Raw genomic sequence first — 21,358 nt, forward strand, 5'->3', positions numbered from 1 at the left:
AATTCTAACTAAGAGTAGAAATTCATTTTTTAATCGGATTCTTCCTTGGCGTTGCCGTCCTGACTGCTTAAGGTCCCTATTGCGCAGTATCGCTTTGCTTCTGTGGCGGCATGAGGACACAAGTTCATAACGTTTATTAAGTGATGATAATTCAGGTCGGCAGATAATGAGTAGCTTTTCTTTCAAGCAGAGGTTCCATCTTTTAGTTCCGCTGTTGTAGGGTGATCTTGATGAAAGGATGCTCCATGAAATAAAGTGGTAAACGTTGCTTTCTTTAAGAGTCCAGATATGTTGACTGAGTTCGGTGGAGTTTCTGTGTTTTTTGTGTGGGAATGAAGGCAACTTCCCACTAACTCGCATGCTTCAGGGCCGTCGAAGCTGCCCATTGTGACGTCAAATGTTGTGTCGCCCTTCTTTTACCAAGGTTGCTTTTTATGCGTAAGGATCGAGCCTTTTTAGCCGGTGTTATGATGTTTCTTTCGCTGTCGGTGATGTTGTCGTAGGCTGAGGCAAAGTCGAGTGCTCTGTTTAGGAGGTCCTGGCTGATGGAGGGGTAGAATTCTTCGATGTCAAAGCAAATTAAACTGTGCTATTGTTGGTTTTTAATGGCTTTAAACCACTCAGTCGATTACGGATGTTGTGGAGTAGCCAATATTGAACTTTTCCATCGCGGATTCTTGTAAAGTGCTTGACAAGTGTTAACTTGGAGCGAATTAGCCACCATTGCACGTCAGTAAGGACAACAGCACTACTGAAACATACATCGGACTCACAGAAAACGGCTTTAGAACTAGATTGTTAACCACATCGCATCATTCCGACATGTGAAACACAGAAATTTTACTGAACTCAGCAAACATATCTGGACTCTTGAAGATAATAACGTTGACCACTTTATTTCATGGGGCATCCTTTCATCAAAATCACCCTACAACAGCGCAAGTAAAAGATGCAATATCTGCTTAAAAAAATTTTACTCATCACCTGCCGACCTGAATTATCATCACTTAATAAATGTTATGAACTTGTGTCCTCGTGACGCCACGGAAGCAAAGCGTTACTGCGCAATAATTGAACAAAGCACTTAAATTTACTGCCGCGCCTCTAATTTTGTTTCTCATAATGTCTTTCCTCCCTTTTTCCGGCTAATCCTGGTATCAGTCTTGTGGTCAAAATTTGTAATTGGGAGTCCCAGAAGATGTTCTGCGGTGCGAAACTTCCTGATATACTACCCCGATGATCCAGGAGCCGAAATGGAGTGTAAGGCGTGTCCTGAATACCCGCAAGGATTAGGACTCGTACCCCAATGTGGTACCAAGATCACTAACTACACCACTATTAAATGTGAACCGTGCCAACAGAACAAGACATATTCAGACAAACACGGCATTGAGAGTTGCAGTTTCTGTCATGACTGCGGGTTAAGGGACATCACTCAGCAGTGTACCCCGTCTCAAAATCGTAAATGTGGCATCAAGTGCCCTGAAAGACATTTCCTTGACGACAATGGTTTCTGTCAAGAATGCTACTTTTGTTGTCCCAATGTCGAAAAACTGGAAGAATGAAGAAATATAAAGAAACTGGGATGGGAGAAGACTGGCAGTGTCCCAAGAACCAACAAAACAAACTGTGCAAAGAAGCTTTTGAAAATTCTACAGAAGCTAACGTTGATACGACTTATGCTCCGCCCGGGACTTATCTTCCTGGTCACAATTTTGAAGCAAATAGAACAGAAAGTACTTCAAGTGAGAACATCCTAAAACCTACATCATCATCTGAAAACACAGCTTTGCCTTTACTGCTAACAAATGAAAAGAAGGGAAACATATCACCCTCAACCATAGTAATGATAATCATCCTGACTACCTTAGTTACTGTTGGTGTTGTATACGGAGTTAGAAGAATCATTACGAATAGGAATGGTTCAGGAGAACAATCTCATGGTAAGAGATAACCATATTTGACAACACTGTTTTTAACTTTTTGAAGACAGTATCCTAGGCACTGAATTCTTATTAACAATTTGCGACACATCATGACAGTGTAGTAACCGATAAGTTATGTCCATGAAGTAATGACTCCTCCGTTGTCAGTGGACAATACAAATGGATTTTTGTTTTGAAAACTTTTGACGTATTTCGAGATTGAAGTGAAATTTATTCAATACGCTGTCATCAAAGTTTAAATGCTAGTGATAAATTCAAAGATAAAATTTGAATTTATCAAATAAACGCACCCCAAAAAGAAAACCGGTCTGGAAAATGCGAGGTAGTTTGTATTTGATTGGTGATGCAATTCATTCTGGGAAAATATGTTAGACTCAAATTTGAACTAAAACCCCTTATTCTCTCTCTCTCTCTCTCTCTCTCTCTCTCTCTCTCTCTCTCTCTCTCTCTCTCTCTCTCTCTCTCTCCCTCTCTCTCTCTTTCTCTCTCCTCCCCTCTCTCTCTCTCTCTCTCTCTCTCTCTCTCTTACACTCTCTCAAACATACAAACAAAAACAAAAAAAAGCGAAAAAACAATGAATAGAACGGTTCTGGAGAGATGAGAGATCCTTTGGGGGTAAACTAATGAAACAATATCTTGAAGGATGATGGCACAGACTAACTAACACCCCTCATTAACCAGAGACAATTGAACCTTATTAAAGTGATAAAACACAACTACTTTTCAGATCTACTCTATGGTGATCTTGGCTAATCGTACAAATCACTTAATATTGTGGTATTACACCATTTTATCATTTAACAAACAAGCAATTTATAGTGATAACTCGACATATATACTGCCAGCCGTAGGGTCACCTGAACATGTGCCACTATATGAGATAAGATCTGAGGAAAGAGAGGAAAATGGCGGAATTGTTCAAGGTAAGGTTGGTAATACTTACTTTCACAACTTTCGACATGGTACCTAGTTGACAGTGGTGATAGCTCAGTTAGTGCTGGGGAGGTATTTACACTGAAAAAAAACCCAGCTTAAGTCTTTCCGTATTTGGCTTAGAAGTGCACAGTTTTGATTTATCACGTTCTGGTATGGCGCAGATGTAAAGAGCCTCTCAATTTCGTTAGAAATTCTCACATTTATTGGTTTTTGTTTGGCACCATTTATAGTTACTGGCGTGACTGTTTTCTTCTTTAGTTAAACTAGTGTTTGAGAGCTAAGCTCGGAAAAGAGGTAAAGGTCAGTTATTTTCGAAACTTATGAATAATTGATCATTATTAATTTTTTTTTTGACAGATAATCGAACAGATGGGCAGGAGCAGTCTCCCGTTAGACGGCAAGCCATCAATAACAGGCCAAATATTGGACTAATTCCATCAGGTGAAGAGTCAGTCCTTCCTTCTGTATATTTATCTTGAATTTAGAAAAAAAAAAGAGGAAAAATTACTCCCATTTTTAGGGCATTTAAGTGTGACAATTTTAAGCGGCGGTTACTGAACGTTTTACCGACACTTTGTCTATTATGTAGCTTTTTAGTCGTTATCGTAATCGCTAATAGATCGCCGTTTTAAAAGTATACAAAATAACGTCTTGACCCTTAGCAGACCTTTGCATTTGCTATTTACGACAGTGATACCTGTAAATGTTTAACTTAAACCACCTGAATGCGCTCCGCTAACACTCACGAAATGCAACTCTCGATCATACCCTAGAACAGAGTTATCCAATCAGTGCTAAAAATCTTTTTTAAATTGGACAATTGCCAATTTCGAAAATCTATTTCCTCAGTCAAATTTGATAAAAGATCTAGTGTCCATGGTATTCTAAGAATTTAGGACCTTAGATAATATTCACCGTATTCTCATGTCACAGCTTTAATGTAACAAAGCCTGGTTATTTATCGAAACAAACTCTGTTTTTCAGATTGTAAAATCTCAAAAGTGTTTAATCTGAGAAATAACAATAAGTTAACGCAGCACGACGTTCAAAGGATGCTTGATCCAGTAGAGACATCAACAGAGAAAAGTTGGCGAGCGGTGGGGCAAATCTTAAAAGTTACCGATGAAGAACTGAAATTAATACATCTTCAATATCTGGCAAATGGAAGTCCCACAGAAAGTCTTCTAGGGAAATTGAAAACTTTTACACCAGAGCCCTCGATCAAAGAATTTGCTGAAGCTCTCATTAGTTGTGGCAGAATTGACGTGGCCAGCTGCATTTGTAACTGGCCATGGGAGACACGTAACTGTATAGAACTGGAGCAACCAGAAATGGCCCATCAATCAGCCTGAGGATAGTCTTCTCCCTAACCGTTCATTTGCATGTCTCACGACGCTACCCCTATGCGTTTCGTGACATCCCAAAACTAGCCTATCCCTACCCCTATGCGTTTCGTGACATTCCAAAACTAGCCTATCCCTACCCCTATGCGTTTCGTGACATCCCAAAACTAGCCTCACATAGTAGACGTCACACGCTTCTAAAATGTCATTCCTTGTCGCGGCATACCCGTTAGACAGCCTCGAGTGCTTCTATTTATTGAAAACACACACACAAACACACACATACACACACATACACACACACACATACAGACACACATACACACACACACATACACACACACACACACACACACACACATACACACATACACACACACACAAGCTCACAACAAAAACAAACAAAATGGAATAAGAAAACAAAGCTGAAACAACTTCACTTTTCGAATTTCGATGGTCAGTTTGGCGAATGAACAATTAACAACGTGGACACCAATTAATGTGTTAAGAAGTATTTCATATATTTTTCCCTCACTGTCTGAGCTATTTGGATGATTTATGTTTCTGTATCATTTGCCTGTTTCAATGATCACTACAAAGTGCATTTTTTTTTAATCATTTAATTGCTTACAGCATAATATCAAACTAGTTTACATGTAATTTGATTCCTTGTCAATGCAAATTTTACAATGTCAAACTGTGCTAGAAACTGTTTAATTTTGCAATAAAAACACACTTTGTATCAGTTTACTGGCTGATAAACCACGCGGGATGTAAGGAGAACACGAGAAAAGTTTGTAAACCACGAGGCGCATTCAAAATGCAGGTTAACTACAAACTAACTGATTGCTCCCACGTTTTAGGCCTTTATTTCGATGCTCGGTTCGACAGGACGGGAAGATGTTTCAGTTTTCTATGGAACGATAGATTTTTGACCAATCAGAGCGCTCGTTGTGTCGAAGTAATGCCATGATTTGAAAGATAGGTGTTTTATATTCATCTGCAATATGTCATAATCTTACAATGTTATTCAGAACAGTGTTAAAGTTTTGAAAATTCTGAAGTATACATTAGTGCTAGACGTAATGATGTATCAGTCTTTCATTCCGCTGCACCATACTGAGCAAGAAGCTCATTATCATATTTTTTTATTCTGTGGTAACAACAAGCTCAAATTAAATCAAAACAAGACTAAAGTTGTTCTTTTCAGCCCAAGATATCGTCCAAGGTTCACTTTAGAGTCTCTTCGATTGGCAACATGACCGTTGTACCATCTCGGCACATAATCTTGGCGTCATTTTTTTACAGTTGTTTTAGTTTTGACATGCCTCGAAGTGCACATAAAATCAATCTGCAAGTCCTCTCATTATCTAATAAGAAATATCGCCAAAGTCAGAGGGTAAATTGATGAAGAGAGTGCTAGAATTGTTGTTCATACCTTTATTACTTCGAAATTAGATAACTGCAACTCACTGCTATATGGTCTATCTACACATTTACTTTCAAGATTTCAATCCACTCAAGCATTTCGAAATGATACGTATTCCAGGAAATTTGATCATATGACCCTCATACTAAAATAGCTCCACTGGCTTCCGGTCCGTTATCGTATGGTCTATAAAATTATTTTACTATTCTACAGAGTTCTCGATGGAGCAGTGCCTTGCCATATCAGTGACTTATTCGATAAGCTGAAATTTCTGAAATATTTTATTTCAAAATAGGTAGCCTGTTCTCAGGCGTTCAGTGATAAAAATGAATTGCGACAATATACACTGGGCTATAGCAGCAGAGGAGTGAAAAGCGGGAGAGGTCTGGATCGGCTCGTGTACCAGATCCGACTGACCAAAATCACTCCTCCACCCCCTGCTATTTCGATCCCTTTTACCGACAGAACGCTTGGAAAAAGGCTTTAGAATAGGTTATTAGCCCTGGATTATTCAAAACACTTTTTTATTTTAACATAAAAACGACCTAAAACCAGGGTCGATATTTGTTTGACGGAGTAGTTACTCGAAGTTGTCTTTGAAGGCATCACGTGCAATATTTATGAAATATATGCTAACCACAAGGGGCAAAAAAGAAAAAAAAAAAACTCCAGCAAGAATGTTAGGAAGCCGGAAAAAATGCAGTACTTATCCTATTGAGTTGCATAACCATCCTACCCAGGTTTACCGTTATCATAACTATCACAGACGAGAAAAAAAAAAAAAAAAACAACTAATAACAGCATCAACTCACCAATATTTGGTTTTGTGAGCCTCTAGTGTCATAAAGTGATCAAAACCGTTCGACATCATGCAAAAGAGGGCTGAAACAGCTGATAAACACAATATTTTTTTTTCTGTTTGAGAACACACTTATCGTGAGGCGAGTACGAGTGTGCAAAATAATGAAACGGGTGCCTCTTTGCAATCATCGATCTGTTTGCATTGTTAGAAGTATTTTTCCTTCAGGGAATATTTCATTATTTTAAAGCTGTCTCAAAAGAGGTTAAGAGACTAATGCGTGAAAGCGTAGTTACGATCGATACCGAATAGTTTCAGCGTCATCGCAATTTATAAATATTTGAATGCGGTTGGTTCGCTTCACGTTTATTTACTTTACGGTCTGAAACACCCCTAAAACATTTGAACATAACATATAAAAATCTGAAATTGAAATTACCCAAATAGTCAAAATTTGATAGTTCAAAGGGTGTAGTTACGGTGGCCTTGAAGTGTACTCCGAATTCCAAACTACACTCCCAATTCTAAACCTCACTCCGAATTCTTAAAAACTCACTCAGAATTCTAAATGCTCACTCCGAATTCTAAAAGCTGACTCCGAATTCTAAAAACTCACTCCGACTAATTCTAAAAACTCACTCCGACTAATTCTAAAAACTCACTCCCACTAATTCTACTTGAAACTCACTTCGAATTTTAAAATCTCACTCCGAATTCTTAAACTTTACTCTGAATTCCAAAAGCTCACTCCGAGTCCGAATACATTGGCGATATGGCCTCCATCTTGATCGGATGAAGTAGCATGTAGGTTCTCGCCTTACGGTGAAGAGGTTTTTATCAACGAAACCATCTGCCTCCGAGATTGCCATAATTTTCAAGACCCAGATTAGGAAAAGGCGCAAGCTTAGTAGTACACAATGGTAAGTTAGCGAGTGCTCGCTCCTTGAATTTTACAATTGTGTAGTCAGCATAATAACTTTCAACTGGCAGACTTTCAGCATAGATTGGCTTAGCATGAGTGCTATTTTCTTTGCACAGGGCAATGAACGAAGCGGGAACAACCCTGGCGCCACGAAGACTATGAAGAGCGCCATCAACGTGAGTATTTCTCAATATCTGTTCCCTGTTTCTCAGTGGTACAAACAGCTGTGACCCTTTTCGCAATCTTGTTATGAGGTGATTCGGTTTATCCGATTCAGATTTCTTGACGATACTTGCGGAGCCCAATATCTGTTGCTCTTAGGGAAGGTACGTTTTTTATTGGGGGGGGGGGGGGAGCCGGGGCTTCGGAGGGGAGGGTCATTAGTAAATATTTTACAAATTGGGGAGGGTCAAACCTGTTTGATACACAGCCGGGGGAGGGTCACAGTTTTTGTTTTTTTTTTGGTGAGGAAAAAACTACTCCATGTCGGTTAGTTGACTTTTAATTATTTGTTACTAAACATGCGAAGTGTATAGAAGCCTAAAACTTATATATACAACCAAAGCTACCTGTCTACATCAATCTACATCATTTTAAACAGATGTCGAAATATTATGTCAAAAAACTATCTTGTCCCAACTAACGTAAATTGTCTCTCTCGACCTGTGCCTGCTTTCGTCCATATTTTGATACATACATACATACATAAACTTTATTTATCCTCGGATTTTAGATTAGCTTATAAGCTAGTGTCTCCGATCCTAATTAAAATTACTGCAAGAACAGGTTAAAAGATAAAAATAATTCATTATATAATAATATAATAATCGTTAATATAATAATATGTGATAGAAATGTAATATTAACAGAAATTGTGCGCTGACAGTTTGCTCTTAAATTCGCTATAGTCTACAGTTTTTCTAAAGTGGTCAGGGAGGGAGTTCCAATACTTAACGGATGAATAGCTAAAAGAATTTAGACCGTATGTGGTTGTAAACGGCTTAGGAAGTGATAAAATATTCGTGCCCCTTAGGGAGTAAGCAGTAGATCTTAGCTTGATTAGTTGTGTCAGATAGCACGGATATTTACCAAGATGGAGACAGTTGAATATACAAATCATCATATTTTGTATCCTCCTGTTGGCTAAACCACACACACCTGCCTTGTCTAAAAGATCATCGTAGTTCGAGTCCCAGTCCTTTAAAACAAATCTTAAAAGACGTCTATTTAAGGTGTCCAGTTTAACAGAGTCCTCTGAGTTACAAAAGTGCCATATCATAGAACAGTAGTGAAAATGGGGTAACAAACGTTTTATAACGGCGAAGCATAATTTCGGTAGAAATAAGTTTGCCAAATCTTTTGAGGACACTTCATGAACTGATTATTTATTTTTTTACATACAGAGGATATGTGTTCCTTGAAGTTAAGTTCATTATCAAGAATTATTCCAAAAAAGTGTTTGGCATCTTGTGGTTGAGAAGGAGAAAGGGTAATCGGTTTTGCCAAGAACCATCCCTTGGTGTTTAGTGGGGTTGGCTTTCATCCCATGGTCTTCGAACCATTTGTTTGCTATTTGTACATCATGATTGATCCGCTGTTCCAAGGCTACTGGGTCTACGTCAGATGTGTGCAGTTGGCAGTCATCAGCATATTTTGATGTCGGTAATGTTTCCGTGCGGGGCTCTGGTATAAAATTAGTGTCCGGTGACGATTCGTTACTTGAGCTACTCCATCTGATAGGCTTAGCCACAAGTTGCTCCGCACAACAGTCCAGTGCTCTAGCCAGTTGAGATAACTGGGAGGCTTGTGTATTGATAATAATAATAATCACATGACTTTTGTCGGGCATGTGCACAAGACTTTTGTCGTAGCATCATTTGCACCCTCGCTCCACTTGGGTGCAAATGATGCTGCTCAGGCCACAAATAAGCTGTATATATACCCTCCAAAAGTCTTGTGATTGTCCTATTCTTGTTAGCAGTCAACAATCAGTATTCAAAATTAGTGTTTGACAAAACCGTATGAGTCTGAAATGTCTGCTAACACAACTTTAATAATAATGCGTCCAAATTAATGTTGAGATTGGCCAACTTTGTGCCAGGTCCCTCAAGGGGCAGGTTTCGCACAGCGCAATCTGTTGTTGTTTGGGATGCTAGATGCCGAGCCAAAAAAGTTTTGCAAATTCTCTCAAAATTGTATTTTTTTCAGGAGCGTTTCTCTTTCTATTCTTTTCTTCTCTAGAAGGTACAAAATTTTAATAAAAACCTTTTTACAATTCGCGCCAAACAAAACTGTTTACAAGTTGGTGCAGAGGTTCATAATTATTATATGGAAATACGTGGATAAAATTGTTTAATATAAAATGATTAAGAACAATTCAAATTGAACTCTTATAGGTGCATTATGATTTGTTGGCTAAAAGTGATCACTTTCTTTCTGATTCTCTAGGATATGCTTTAAATTTCACATTGACTTCACTGTTTCTAGATTATTTAGGGCTCGACAATAACTTTTCAACTTACTAGCCAAGTGGCTAGTGACATCTTAGACGTTTTTAGATGTTACGACAATTTCAGTCTGTTTACTAGCCAAACTGGCTAGTGAAAATTGAAAACCACTAGCCAAAACTGAATTTCTACTAGTCTGTGGCTAGTGGGCTACCATTAGTGTCCAGCCCTGTTATTATTGTAGTCTATTCTTTTATTCCTGTGTACAGAGAATGCCTTAATTTTAGTGTGGCAATCAAGCCATGAAGACAACAGTGGAGAACGACGCAGACTACAATCCACATGAAGGACTTAAATTAGATATGACTATTATGACAAAGCAACATTTTCTCTCAAGAAATGCCAGTTATATGTATAACATACCATATGCTTTCATGCAAATGGAAGCTAAAGGAAGGTATTGATTTCAACATTGTTGACTCCATTCGCCTGTAAAATACAACATATGCCTGTTCTTCAGGCTACACCTTGATGGGCAGATGTGGTTGGAATAAAGCATATTTAAATCAAAATTTTTTTTCCAAAATGTTTTTATGACTCAAGGCAAAAAGTAATTTTATGCTGCATTTAATGGCATAATCTCTTAATTGTGTTTCTCATCATGTTTTTCCCTTATTTCAGCTAATCCTGGTATCAGTCTTGTGGCCACAATTTGTAACCGGGGGTCCCACAAGATGTTCTCTGGCGCGAAACTTCCTGATGTATTACCCAGATGATCCAGGGGCTGAAATGGAGTGTATAGCCTGTCCTGAATGCCCGGTAGGATTAGGACTCATACCACAATGTGGTACCAAGATCACTAACTACACCACTATTAAATGCAAACTGTGCCAACAGAACAAGACATATTCAGACAAACATGGCATTGAGAGTTGCAGGTCCTGCCATGACTGTGGGTTAAGGAACGTCATCCGGCAGTGCACCCCATCGCAAAATCGTAAATGCGGAACCAAGTGCCCAAAAAGACATTTCCTCGATGACAATGGTTTCTGTCAAGAATGCTATTTTTGTTGTCCCAATGTCGAAAAAACTGGAAGAATGAAGAAATGTAAAGAAATTGGAATGGGAGAGGACTGGCAGTGTCCCAAGAACCACCGAAACAAACTCTGCAAAAAAGCCTTAGAAACTTCTACAGAAGCTAGTGTTGTTAGAACTTATGCTACGTCACCTGCAGATCCTCTTCTTCCTGGTCACAATTTTGCAGCAAATCAAACAGACAGTACTTCAAGTGATAATATTAGGAGACCTACGTCGTCATCTGAAAATATTGCAAGGGAGCGAAAAATAATAGGTGGAATAATCATAGTGATTACCCTAGTGCTTATTTTTGCTGTTGTATTTGGAGTTAAAAGATACATCACACATAGGAATAGTTCACCAGTGCAATCTGAAGGTAAGAGGGAGTCTTATTTAAACTCTGTTTTTAGCTTTTTTTCTTAGAGCATGAACTTAGGCACTGAATTCCTTTTAATAATTTGCAACACAACATCACATTGTAGTAACCTGATAAGTCATGTCCATGCAGTAATAATTCCTCAGTTGTCAGTGGAAAACACAACGATTTTTTGTTTTGAAAACATTTGACTTATTTCCAGGTTAAAGGGAAATTTATTCAGTACACTGTCATGAGTTGAAAGTTTAATTACTAATGATAAATTCAAAGATAAAATTTGAGTTTCTAAAATAGACCCACCCTGAATAAAAACTGGTTTGGAAAATCCAAGGCAGATTGTATGTGAGAGGTAATGCGATTTAATCTGAGAAATTGATGTGAGACTCACACATTTAAACTAAAACCCCTTGTTATTTCAAACTCTCTCTCTCTCTCAAACACACAAAAACAAAAAAAACAAAACAAAACAAAAACGAAAAGAAACCAATGAATAGAATGTTCTTGGAGAGATGCTTCAAGGGTAATCTAAAGAACCGATCTCTTGAAGGGTGATGGTATATATCAACTAGCACCCCTTATTAACTAGGGATAATTGAACCATGTTTAAGTGATAAAACAAAACTACTTCTCAGATTTACTCTAGCTATAGGGATCTTAGCTATCAGTACAAATCATACCACCTCCCGGTTAGCTCAATGGATAGCACTGGACTGTTGTGCGGGAGGTCGAGGGTTCGAGCCCGGCCGGACCAACACTCAGGGTCTTAAAATAATTGAGAAGAATTTACTACCTTTCTATAACATCAAGAAATGGTTAGATATTCTAGTCTTCTCAGATAGCAACGAATAAATGGAGGTCCTGTCTCCTGCAGGGTTGGGGTAGGAGACGTTAATTTCCCACACACGAGATTACTGTGTGATGGATGTCCTCCCCTGGGGTGGGATGGGTGGGAGGGTGGATTAGCACAAATGGTTCCTATGTTCCTTTCCAGTCCTTCCCCACTGCAAAACTTAATGCAGTGAACATTAAAGGACTAAATTAAATTTAAATTAAATTAAAATTGTGGTATTACACCATTTTACCAATTGGCAAACCAGCTATTTATAGTGATAAGTCGACATATATATTGTCAGTCGTAGGTTCACCTGAACATGTGCCACTATGCGTGATAAGACCTGAGGAAAGAGAGGACAATGGTGGAACTGTTCAAGGTATGGCTGGTTGGACTTACTTTCACAACTTGGCCATGGTACTTAGTTGATAGTGGTGAGAGCTCAGTTAGTGCTGGAGAGGCATTCACACTAAAGAAGAAACCCGCTCAAGTTTTTCCATATTTAGCATAGAAGTGCACATTCTTGACTTATCATGTTCTGGCATGGTGCAGATGTAAAGAGCCTCTCAATTTTCGTTAGAAATTCCCAGCATTTATTGGTTTTGTTAGGCACCATTTATAGTTACTGGCAGGACCTTCCTGAAGCTAGTGTTTGAGAGCTAAGCCGAAAAGAGAGAGGGTCAGTTATTTTCAGAACTTATAAATGACTAATCACTGTCCTTTTTTTGCAGATAATGGAGCAGATGAGCAGGAGCAGTCTCCCGTTAGACAAGCTATGAATAACAGGCCAAATAATGGACTAATTCCATTAGGTGAAGAGTCAGTCATTCCTTCCTTCTTCATATCTATATTGAATTTAAAAAAAAAAAAAAAAAAAGGAAGAAAGAAGAAAAGAAAATTACTCCCATTTTCTGTAGCCTTGAAAATGAGACAATTTTCAGCGCTGGCTACTGAACGTTTTACCGACACATTGTCTATTTATGTAGCTTTTTAGTTGTTATCACAATCACCAATAGATCATTTTATAAGTATATAAAATAACGTCTTGACCCAGGCTTAGCAGACCTTTGTATTTGCTATTTACAACAGTGAGACCTGGAAATTTTTAAATTAAACCACTTGAATGCGCTTGGCTGACACTTCCAAACTACAACTCTCGATCCTTTCCTAGAATAGGGTTATCCAATAAATGCTAAAAACCTTTTCTTTAGTTGTACAGTTGTCAATTTAAATCATTTATTTTCTCAGTCAAATTTGATTAAAGATCAAGTGTAGTGACCATGATATTCTCAGAATTTGGGACCTTACATAATATTCTAATTACCAATTTGCTGGATGTAAATAGATGTTATATATTAAATAAAGGCATTATATCATATTAAAGGACAACCAAGTGGTTTTTTTTTCTCTCTCAGATGTGCTGGAGGCTGCTGAGCATGAGTCTTTCACAGGTGACCTTAGACAAGATCAGCCAAAAATTGATCTGATTCCATCAGGTGAGGACCTCACTGTACATCCTGCCTTTTGGTAAACAAAGTTCAGGACATGTTTATTCTTGTTGTTACACAACACAGTTCATGGAATAAGTGTGCCATTAGTCATTCTGATGCTGCATTTCTTCTCTTAAATGCACTCTCCTCCTCTAAGCTTGGTGTTTGATGTGATGAAATGCACTATTGTAGTGTCATGAACAAGTGGTAAATTGGGAGAAATTTCATCCCCTCAATTCATGTAATTTTCCTACTCAATCAAGACTAAGTTTCCTTCACTGCCAAACATTGTACTCTAAAGAATAAGCAAATTCCCAATCTAGGCTTAGCATTTCTTAGGAATTCTTGTCAATTAGGGTATGTGTAGTATCTATGCATGTAATTGTATATGGCCGAAAGGGATTAGGGGGAATTAATTAAAAAGAGCACATGGTCGAGTTGAATCTGTTTTGTGTGGTTGAATCCGAATGTTTCACAGACCGTGAAACACTACAGTATGCCTTTTTCCAAAAACAAAAAATAAACAATTCATGTTACAACTCTAGCTCAATTGCCATTACTCTTACTATTAACTGACTCATTTTTCCATTGAACTCTTAGATTGTAAAGTCTCTGAAATGTCACAGCTTCATAACCATGAAAACCAAATACTGTTGCATCATGTCCAGAAGAAGCTGGATCACTTGGAGAAACAGAGCAAAAGAAATTGGCACTCTGTTGGGCAAATCTTCAATGTTTCAGGAGAAGATTTGGACCTGATAGAAACTGACTACAAAGCAGGAAGAAGTCCTACAGAGAGTCTTGTTGGTATACTAAGCACCTTTTCAACAGTACCCTCAATGAGAGGCTTTGTAGAAGCTCTTGTTGCTTGTAACAGGTATGATGTGGCTAACAATATTTGTAACTGGCCATGGGATCTACGGACAGTACAATGAGGGAAAATTATGCAGTAAGCTTGGAACAGCAAATCATTAAGCAAAGAGCTAGCTATCCCGAATATTTTGGTCTTTTGACTGCCAGGAAAAAAAAAATTGTACAGAAATGTAGTAATTTACATATTATAACCTTAGCTAGCCTACTGCAGTATATTTGTGCAAGGGAAACACAAGAAGCAGGTCATACTAATGACCACAGCTTATGAGACAGTAACATATAACTTCTGCACAGACTTCTTGTATCTCAGTATGGTTAAAGCCACAGAAAATGAAGTGATTAATTTTCATTGACATGGTATGCTTAAAGCCATTGATAGTGTATGACATTTACAACAAAACAAGGTTGTAGGCAAACCTTTAAAATTATTACATCCTCCCAGTTTTTAAAGACAAGTCAAAAACAGTCACACTCTGACTTGCAAATGGCAATGTTATATTTCACAGAGCAAACATTGCCCTGCATGATATTATGCTGCTTTTTCCAATTTTCTTTTAGAGGAGACATATGCTCAATATTGATTTTCTCTTATTGGCATGTTTCATATTACAGTTTTACACTTCATAACAACAAAAACCACAAAAGTAAAGGGGGAGAACAAACCAAAAAATAAAGATACAAAATGCTAAACAAAGCAATTACAAACAAAAAAAAAAACAAAGCAAAACAAAAGAATTTACATACAACAATGCCAAAAAAGAAAAAAAAAGGTAACAGAATATGGTATAGTAAGTAATGTTCACATTAAATTAATCAATCATTGTGAATCATCACGACAATGACTGGGTTATGTTTCTTGTAAATCTTTAGGGTAGAGAGTAATTAATTGGGGTGGATATTTAATATTTATCAAGACTTTATTTACTAGGTGGTGCTATTAAACAACCAGCCAAAAGCCAATAACTCTTAAATTTTGGACTTTTCAATAGCCAACCACATGGGCTTTGATGAAGAATCTTTGATCAGACTTTGACATTTACATGTAGAACATTTCCATAGCTTTGATGTGTTAAGCAGCATGATCAAAAGAATTTTTTTTGTTACAAATAGTAATGCTGTATCTGGTAATAAATTACTTTGAAAAGTTAGTGAAAGTAACTTGGACAGAGAGCATTATCGTACAAGTAGATGTATTTTTCTTGATGCAACACATTTCTCACTGTCTTGAGTGTAATGCAAAGATCAATACAGTGAACTACCGGTATTTTAAAATAGCAATTGTAAGTATGGTGTAATTTATGATAGTTTTGTATCTGTGCCATTCTGTCATGGTTAGTAGATCTTTATTCAGCTTGCAATGTCAAGTGGTAAATGTTGAAGCTAATGAAAAATAAATTCAGGTTCTGGAATTAGTGCCCGCATGAGCTGTTTCACCTAAGACCCAAGTATGCAGAAGCCCTTGCTTTCTTCCCCTTTTGACAACAGATATAAAAGTTGGGACAATGGAAAATTAGCACAGTTGTAATACAAACAGGTCGGTACACTACTGTCAACAATACACAAGCAAGTAACCCATACAAAGACTCTTTGGAACATTTCATCACTACTGTGAATTACTCATCAGTATACTAGTAGAAATCACATCCAAAGTCTTGAGTGCGAGACTCACAAGTTACACAGCTTTTGTGCCCTTGGTTCTTGAGAAGACACTTGGGAGAGAAGATCAAAAAGATCATGAGTACAGGGAGTAGGATTTTGGCAACAGAGTTAGGAACTGCGATTTCATTAAATGAAAGCCTCAGTATCAAAGTGGTCTTCAAAAGTAAACATCGGTGGATTATGACTGAATATGCATAGTCATAACAGGCTTTCAACTGTGTGTTCGAACAAGGGGTATAATCTTTCTACCTAAATTAAACATCATGATTCACAACCTTTTTCACGACATTTTTGTTGTTTTCCAATGTAAACAGTCAAGCATTGGTTGATAATAATGCAAAAGTGATCATTTACTTACTAAATTTCTCACCTTGTCATTCTGAATAAGATTGTTGTCCATCTTTTTCCATGATTTCCACCACAGAAACAAGTTAAAAAAACTGATGGACCTTGAAAAATACGAAAACAATTTGACAATTGCTTTTTATTTTTGGAACAGTATAAAGGCTACTTAAAGTCAAACAAGACCATTTGTAAGGATAAAATTAGGGATGAGTATCAAAAGTAGGATCTATCATCAAATGGTTTATTTTAACTTGCATACCTTATACAGTGTAGAACATTGGTAGTTACGAAAACGAAGACCTAAGACCCCCTACGAAAACGAAGACCCATTACAAAAACGCAGACCATTACGAAAACGAAGACCCAATAAAAACAGGACGTTTTAGTTCTCTTGATTTTCTAGTCAGTTATTTTGTATCGACAAGCAGAAAAGAATGCACCCGGAAATTGCGGCGAGGTAGATATGTTGCATGACGGTTCAGGCACAGGTATTGGGTCTAGATCTTTCTTTTCTTAATGGGTCTTCGTTGTCGTAGGAGGTCTTCGTTTTCGGGGTCTTCGTTTTTGTAACTACCTAGAACATTTCTGAAATAGTCTCTACAAAGTGGCCTCAGTAAATTTGATGATATTTATCATCAGTTATGTTCAAGAGCAGCAAATAAATGATGCATCGTTGGGAATCCACAATCGGGAAACAAAATACTGCAATAGAGTATACATTGTGCTAACACAAAGTAACTCACAGGACCAGAAGTATCAATAGCCTCAATTTTTTTTTTTCAAGAAACCAAAGCTTTCAGTGATAATCTGGGTTAAAATTTTCATGAACGCCAGTCATGAATGACGAATCTGTAATGGAATTTACACTTACCACGACTGTAGCTCAACATACATACATACATACATACCTACATACATACATACATACATACATACATAGGTCAATTGACTACTACCCATAGAGGCTTTTCAGGACCAACACCCCCCATCCCACCCAAGGGGAGGACATCCACGACACAGTAATCTCGTGCGTGGGAAATTAACGTCTCCTACCCCTAGCCCTGCAGGAGACGGGGCCTTCCGTTTATTCGTCCTTATCCGAGAAAACTAAAATGTTTATCCATTTCTTGATTATAGAAAGGTAGCAAATTTTCCTCACTTATTTTAAGACCATGAGTATTGATCCGGCCGTGCACGAACCCTCGACCTCCCGCACAACACAATCCGGCGCTCTAACCAATTGAGCTAATTAACCGGGAGGCTCAGCCTTTTATGTTCTGATCACTATAAACCTCTCCTGCTAGTATTCTAATCTTCCGTGAAAAAAAAATAACAAATCATGGTTAAAAAAGAAAGAACATCATTGGTTAAAAAATAGGGCACAATTCAAGCCACAAATTAAAGAGGAGATTTTAGGTTCCACAAAAGTAAACATGAAAAGATGTGTGATGTTCTTTCAGCCTGGTCATGGGCTTGAGATACAAATAAGAGGGGGGCATCAGGATTTTTCGGTTTTGCGGTTTTAGCTATTTTTTTAGATCGGTTTTTCGATTTTTGTGCTAAAAAATTTCGATTTTTCGGTTTTGATGTTCATTGCGGCTTGCAGATTTTCCGTTTTTTAGCATTTGGTTTTCGGTTTTCCCGAAAAATACCGACTGGTTTTCGGGTATGATATCCGGTGCGGTTTAATTTTCGGTTTTTCCTATTTGACCTATTTGGGTTCGATCTGAGCGGTAATTACGTGCCTCGACTGATCTCGAATAGCCGCTAAACGCAATTTTTGCGAATTTCCGGAATTTAATTACAGGGGGTCCACACATTCTGTTTGTGTAGCCGATTGTAATTTTATAGTAAATTACCAGATTCACCGTTTGCCTTATCTATAGCGATATATTGCTAACTATGTATAAAAATCCATGATAAATAAACGTTGAATCACCTTATCTGTGGCGTACAGTCGTCCTTTTGCCTTAAAAGTGATTTTTGAGCGATTTTGAATGAGTTTAAGGGGGGCAGGGAGGATTTTGTCGTGTCACAATGAGATTTTTACATGATCCCCCCAATAGACTGCATAGAAATCTAAACATTAACCTCATCGACGATGAATGAAACACAAGAAACACTCAATTTTCTTTAGTCCCTCCTTTATGCTTTGTTAGTGACGACTGATACTCCTCCGTTCCCATAGAAACCCTGCAAAGAAATGCTCCAAACCCCCCCCCCCCCTCCTTAGACGGTAAATAATGACTAGCCTTCAGTCCGTACCGACACATGAGGGAATCTTTGACCCCCACACATTTTCGCGGGCTCCTATATGAAAAAAACTTCCCACGCGTCTGATATTCAAGAAACAACCACACACTATATACATCATTACAAAGGATATTAAATGCACAATTCGAAAAAAAATATTAGCTTTCTGTTTATTCCTCTCCTAAGGCGAAGGAATCCGGTAAACAGTAAAGTGACCAAACGATATTCCTTCGAATAATCGGGTATCAGACGTGATCTCTGTTGAAATGTGACGGCTCAGTGTCAGTCACCAAAGATCAATCTCTGAATTACTGTGAGAAGAAATTAGATGCTGGTCATTCTTTGGGCTAAAAGAGTTAGTAGCTAGCAGACCTGTTAAGAGCATTAAACATTTGAAAATGTGTTACGTTCCGAGGCCACTATAAAAATTAAAGCATTTGACCAACATTAAGGAATAAAAAGCCTACACGCTTTTATATCTTTCGCTATACGTTTGGACCATCCTCGGAGACCCAGGGGCTGAGTCGATTTCAAGTTAGGGCACGAAGAGCCCCTGGGGACATTGTCTTACAAGACTAGTTCCAAACGGTCGCAGTCGTTCTGCCATCTGATTGGTGCCAGAAAAGCTTTGTGTTTTTCTGCCCAATCAGAGTGAAGTGTGCTTTAGAGTCCTTTCGTGTGTTTTAACACGGACATATACTAGTAGCTCAGTTGCTCGCTTTGTTTGTTTGGACCGTGCGACGGAGATTTACTTGAGGTGAAAAGTTTCAGTCTCAGCGCACAATGTAAGAGAAATCCAACATGTCCGCGAAAATCTTACCAGAAATTGTACTGAATACTTCCGTAGGTATCACTAGAGAACGTGTTTTAAAGTTTGCGAGGTTTGTACACAACACGATGGTTGCAGTCATTGATATGTCGCTTTAAACGTTAAACGAGATTCAAGCTTAAATCTTTCTAGATTTTTTGCATAATTTGCTGTGACTAAAACTTTGCCAATCCCGGGAAGTTATTTCGTCGCACGGGCCACGCAGGTATGTCGAGCAACTGGTTCTCGCAACTTTCTGTGCGTGCCAAAATCTAATCTCATCTTCGCTTGAAAAAAAAGAAAAGCTGAGCGTGCAAACTTTTGCTTATTAGATGTGGGTAGATGATCCTGTTCTACTAAGCTGACATTTGCAATAAAGTAAACCCGCCCTTTCCATTCAAAATTTCTTGGTCTTTGGTTTTGTTTTTCCCACTGAAAACAGCATCGGATCGATTTCCAATGATCAAAGGTATTTAACTTGGTCTTAAACAATCGACCTAAGAGGTGAAATGACAATGACCAAGGGACAAGAAGAGAATCCGTGGCCTTCCTGGCTCAAGAATTTCAACACTCTAGGCAGCAGTTGAAAGATTAAACTCTTTCCAAAGCCCATCGGTAACTGCTTGAAAACATCTCTCCTTCCCGCGATGTTCTCGTTAATAAGTTTTTGTTCAGATTTTAATTAGCTAACCGGAAACACAGCTTAGCTTTCTCTTAGCACTTGCTGGAGGTCGTGCACGAACTCGACGTTCTCTGCAACCTTGGCCGTATTGTCTTTACTACTAAGATTAGATTTTGGCGCGCACAGAAAACAGAAAGCTACGTAGGCGAATGCGCCAGTTGCTCGACATACCTGCGTGGCCCGTGGGACGAAATAACTTCATGGGATTGGCAAAGTTTCAGTCACAGCAAATTATGCAAAAAATCTAGAAAGATTTAAGCTTAAATCTCCTTTAACGTTTAAAGCGACATATCAATGACTGCAATCATCGTGTTTTATACAAACCTCGCAAACTTTAAAACACGTTCTCTAGTGATACCTGCGAAAGTATTCAGTATAATTTCCGGTAAGATTTTCGCGGACAATCTGATCGACTTCTCTTACATTGTGTGCTGAGACTGAAACTTTTCACCTCAAGCAAATCTCCGTCGCAAGGTCCAGACAAACATAGCGAACAACTGAGCTACTAGTATATGTCCGTGTTAAAACACACGAAAGGACTCTAAAGCACACTTCACTCTGATTGGGCAGAAAAACACAAAGATTTTCTGGCACCAATCAGATGGCAGAACGAGTGCGACCGTTTGGAACTAGTCTTGTAAGACAATGTCCCCAGGGGCTCTTCGTGCCCTAACTTGAAATCGACTCAGCCCCTGGGTCTCCGAGGATGCGTTTGGACCAAATTTCACGGAATTGTGTCAGTTCTATTGGTTCTCAGAATAGGAGGTATCTTTCAATATCGTATTCTGGGTTTTCGTGCATATCACGCCTCTCAGAAAAATAGTTCGACACCTACCTTGCAGGTGTCTTATTAGGGCGAGTTAACTCAATCGTTCGTTTGATTTGGAGTTAGAGTGGACGGTGGGGGGAGGAGCCGAGGAAAGGCAAATGATAATATAGTAATGTATTCACTGCCCCATCTCCTCCCCTCTCTTCGTTTGACCTTTGCTCAGCCCCTTGGGACAAATTTCTTTCTCTCCCCAGCCCTCCGCTGCTGCAAAACAATAATTTTTTCCAAGATAAAACTAGCTAAGCAATTACACTGACCTCCTCTGCAGGCTGGTCGACTCCGAGCTCATTCTGTGGGCTGCCAGCCAATAAC

At 38.4% G+C, this 21,358-nt stretch overlaps 1 protein-coding gene, 1 long non-coding RNA gene and 1 pseudogene across 3 annotated transcripts; 2 read left to right on the forward strand and 1 right to left on the reverse strand.

The window, feature by feature from the left end:
* The first annotated feature begins 1,148 nt into the window (after positions 1–1,148).
* On the forward strand, positions 1,149–4,521 carry LOC148732431 (uncharacterized; annotated as a pseudogene). Its single transcript, XR_016000334.1, has 3 exons — positions 1,149–1,943; positions 3,240–3,323; positions 3,867–4,521. The product of XR_016000334.1 is annotated as an uncharacterized LOC148732431 (transcript).
* Positions 4,522–7,256: 2,735 nt separating this feature from the next.
* On the forward strand, positions 7,257–15,879 carry LOC148732432 (uncharacterized). Its single transcript, XM_088758465.1, has 7 exons — positions 7,257–7,373; positions 7,492–7,551; positions 10,504–11,275; positions 12,409–12,486; positions 12,839–12,919; positions 13,523–13,603; positions 14,198–15,879. Exons 1-7 carry the CDS (start codon positions 7,371–7,373, stop codon positions 14,530–14,532), a joined length of 1,410 nt encoding a protein of 469 aa, XP_088614591.1. The 5' UTR covers positions 7,257–7,370; the 3' UTR covers positions 14,533–15,879.
* A 96-nt stretch (positions 15,880–15,975) lies between these two features.
* LOC148732433 (uncharacterized) lies at positions 15,976–16,588 on the reverse strand. Its single transcript, XR_016000544.1, has 2 exons — positions 16,500–16,588; positions 15,976–16,179 (listed from the first exon to the last, which is right to left on the reverse strand). It is a non-coding gene; the product is annotated as an uncharacterized LOC148732433 (long non-coding RNA).
* Between the last annotated feature and the right edge of the window lie 4,770 nt (positions 16,589–21,358).

The sequence above is a fragment of the Stylophora pistillata genome, chromosome 4 (genome assembly GCF_964205215.1).
Source record: "Stylophora pistillata chromosome 4, jaStyPist1.2, whole genome shotgun sequence".
Lineage (NCBI taxonomy): Eukaryota > Metazoa > Cnidaria > Anthozoa > Scleractinia > Pocilloporidae > Stylophora > Stylophora pistillata.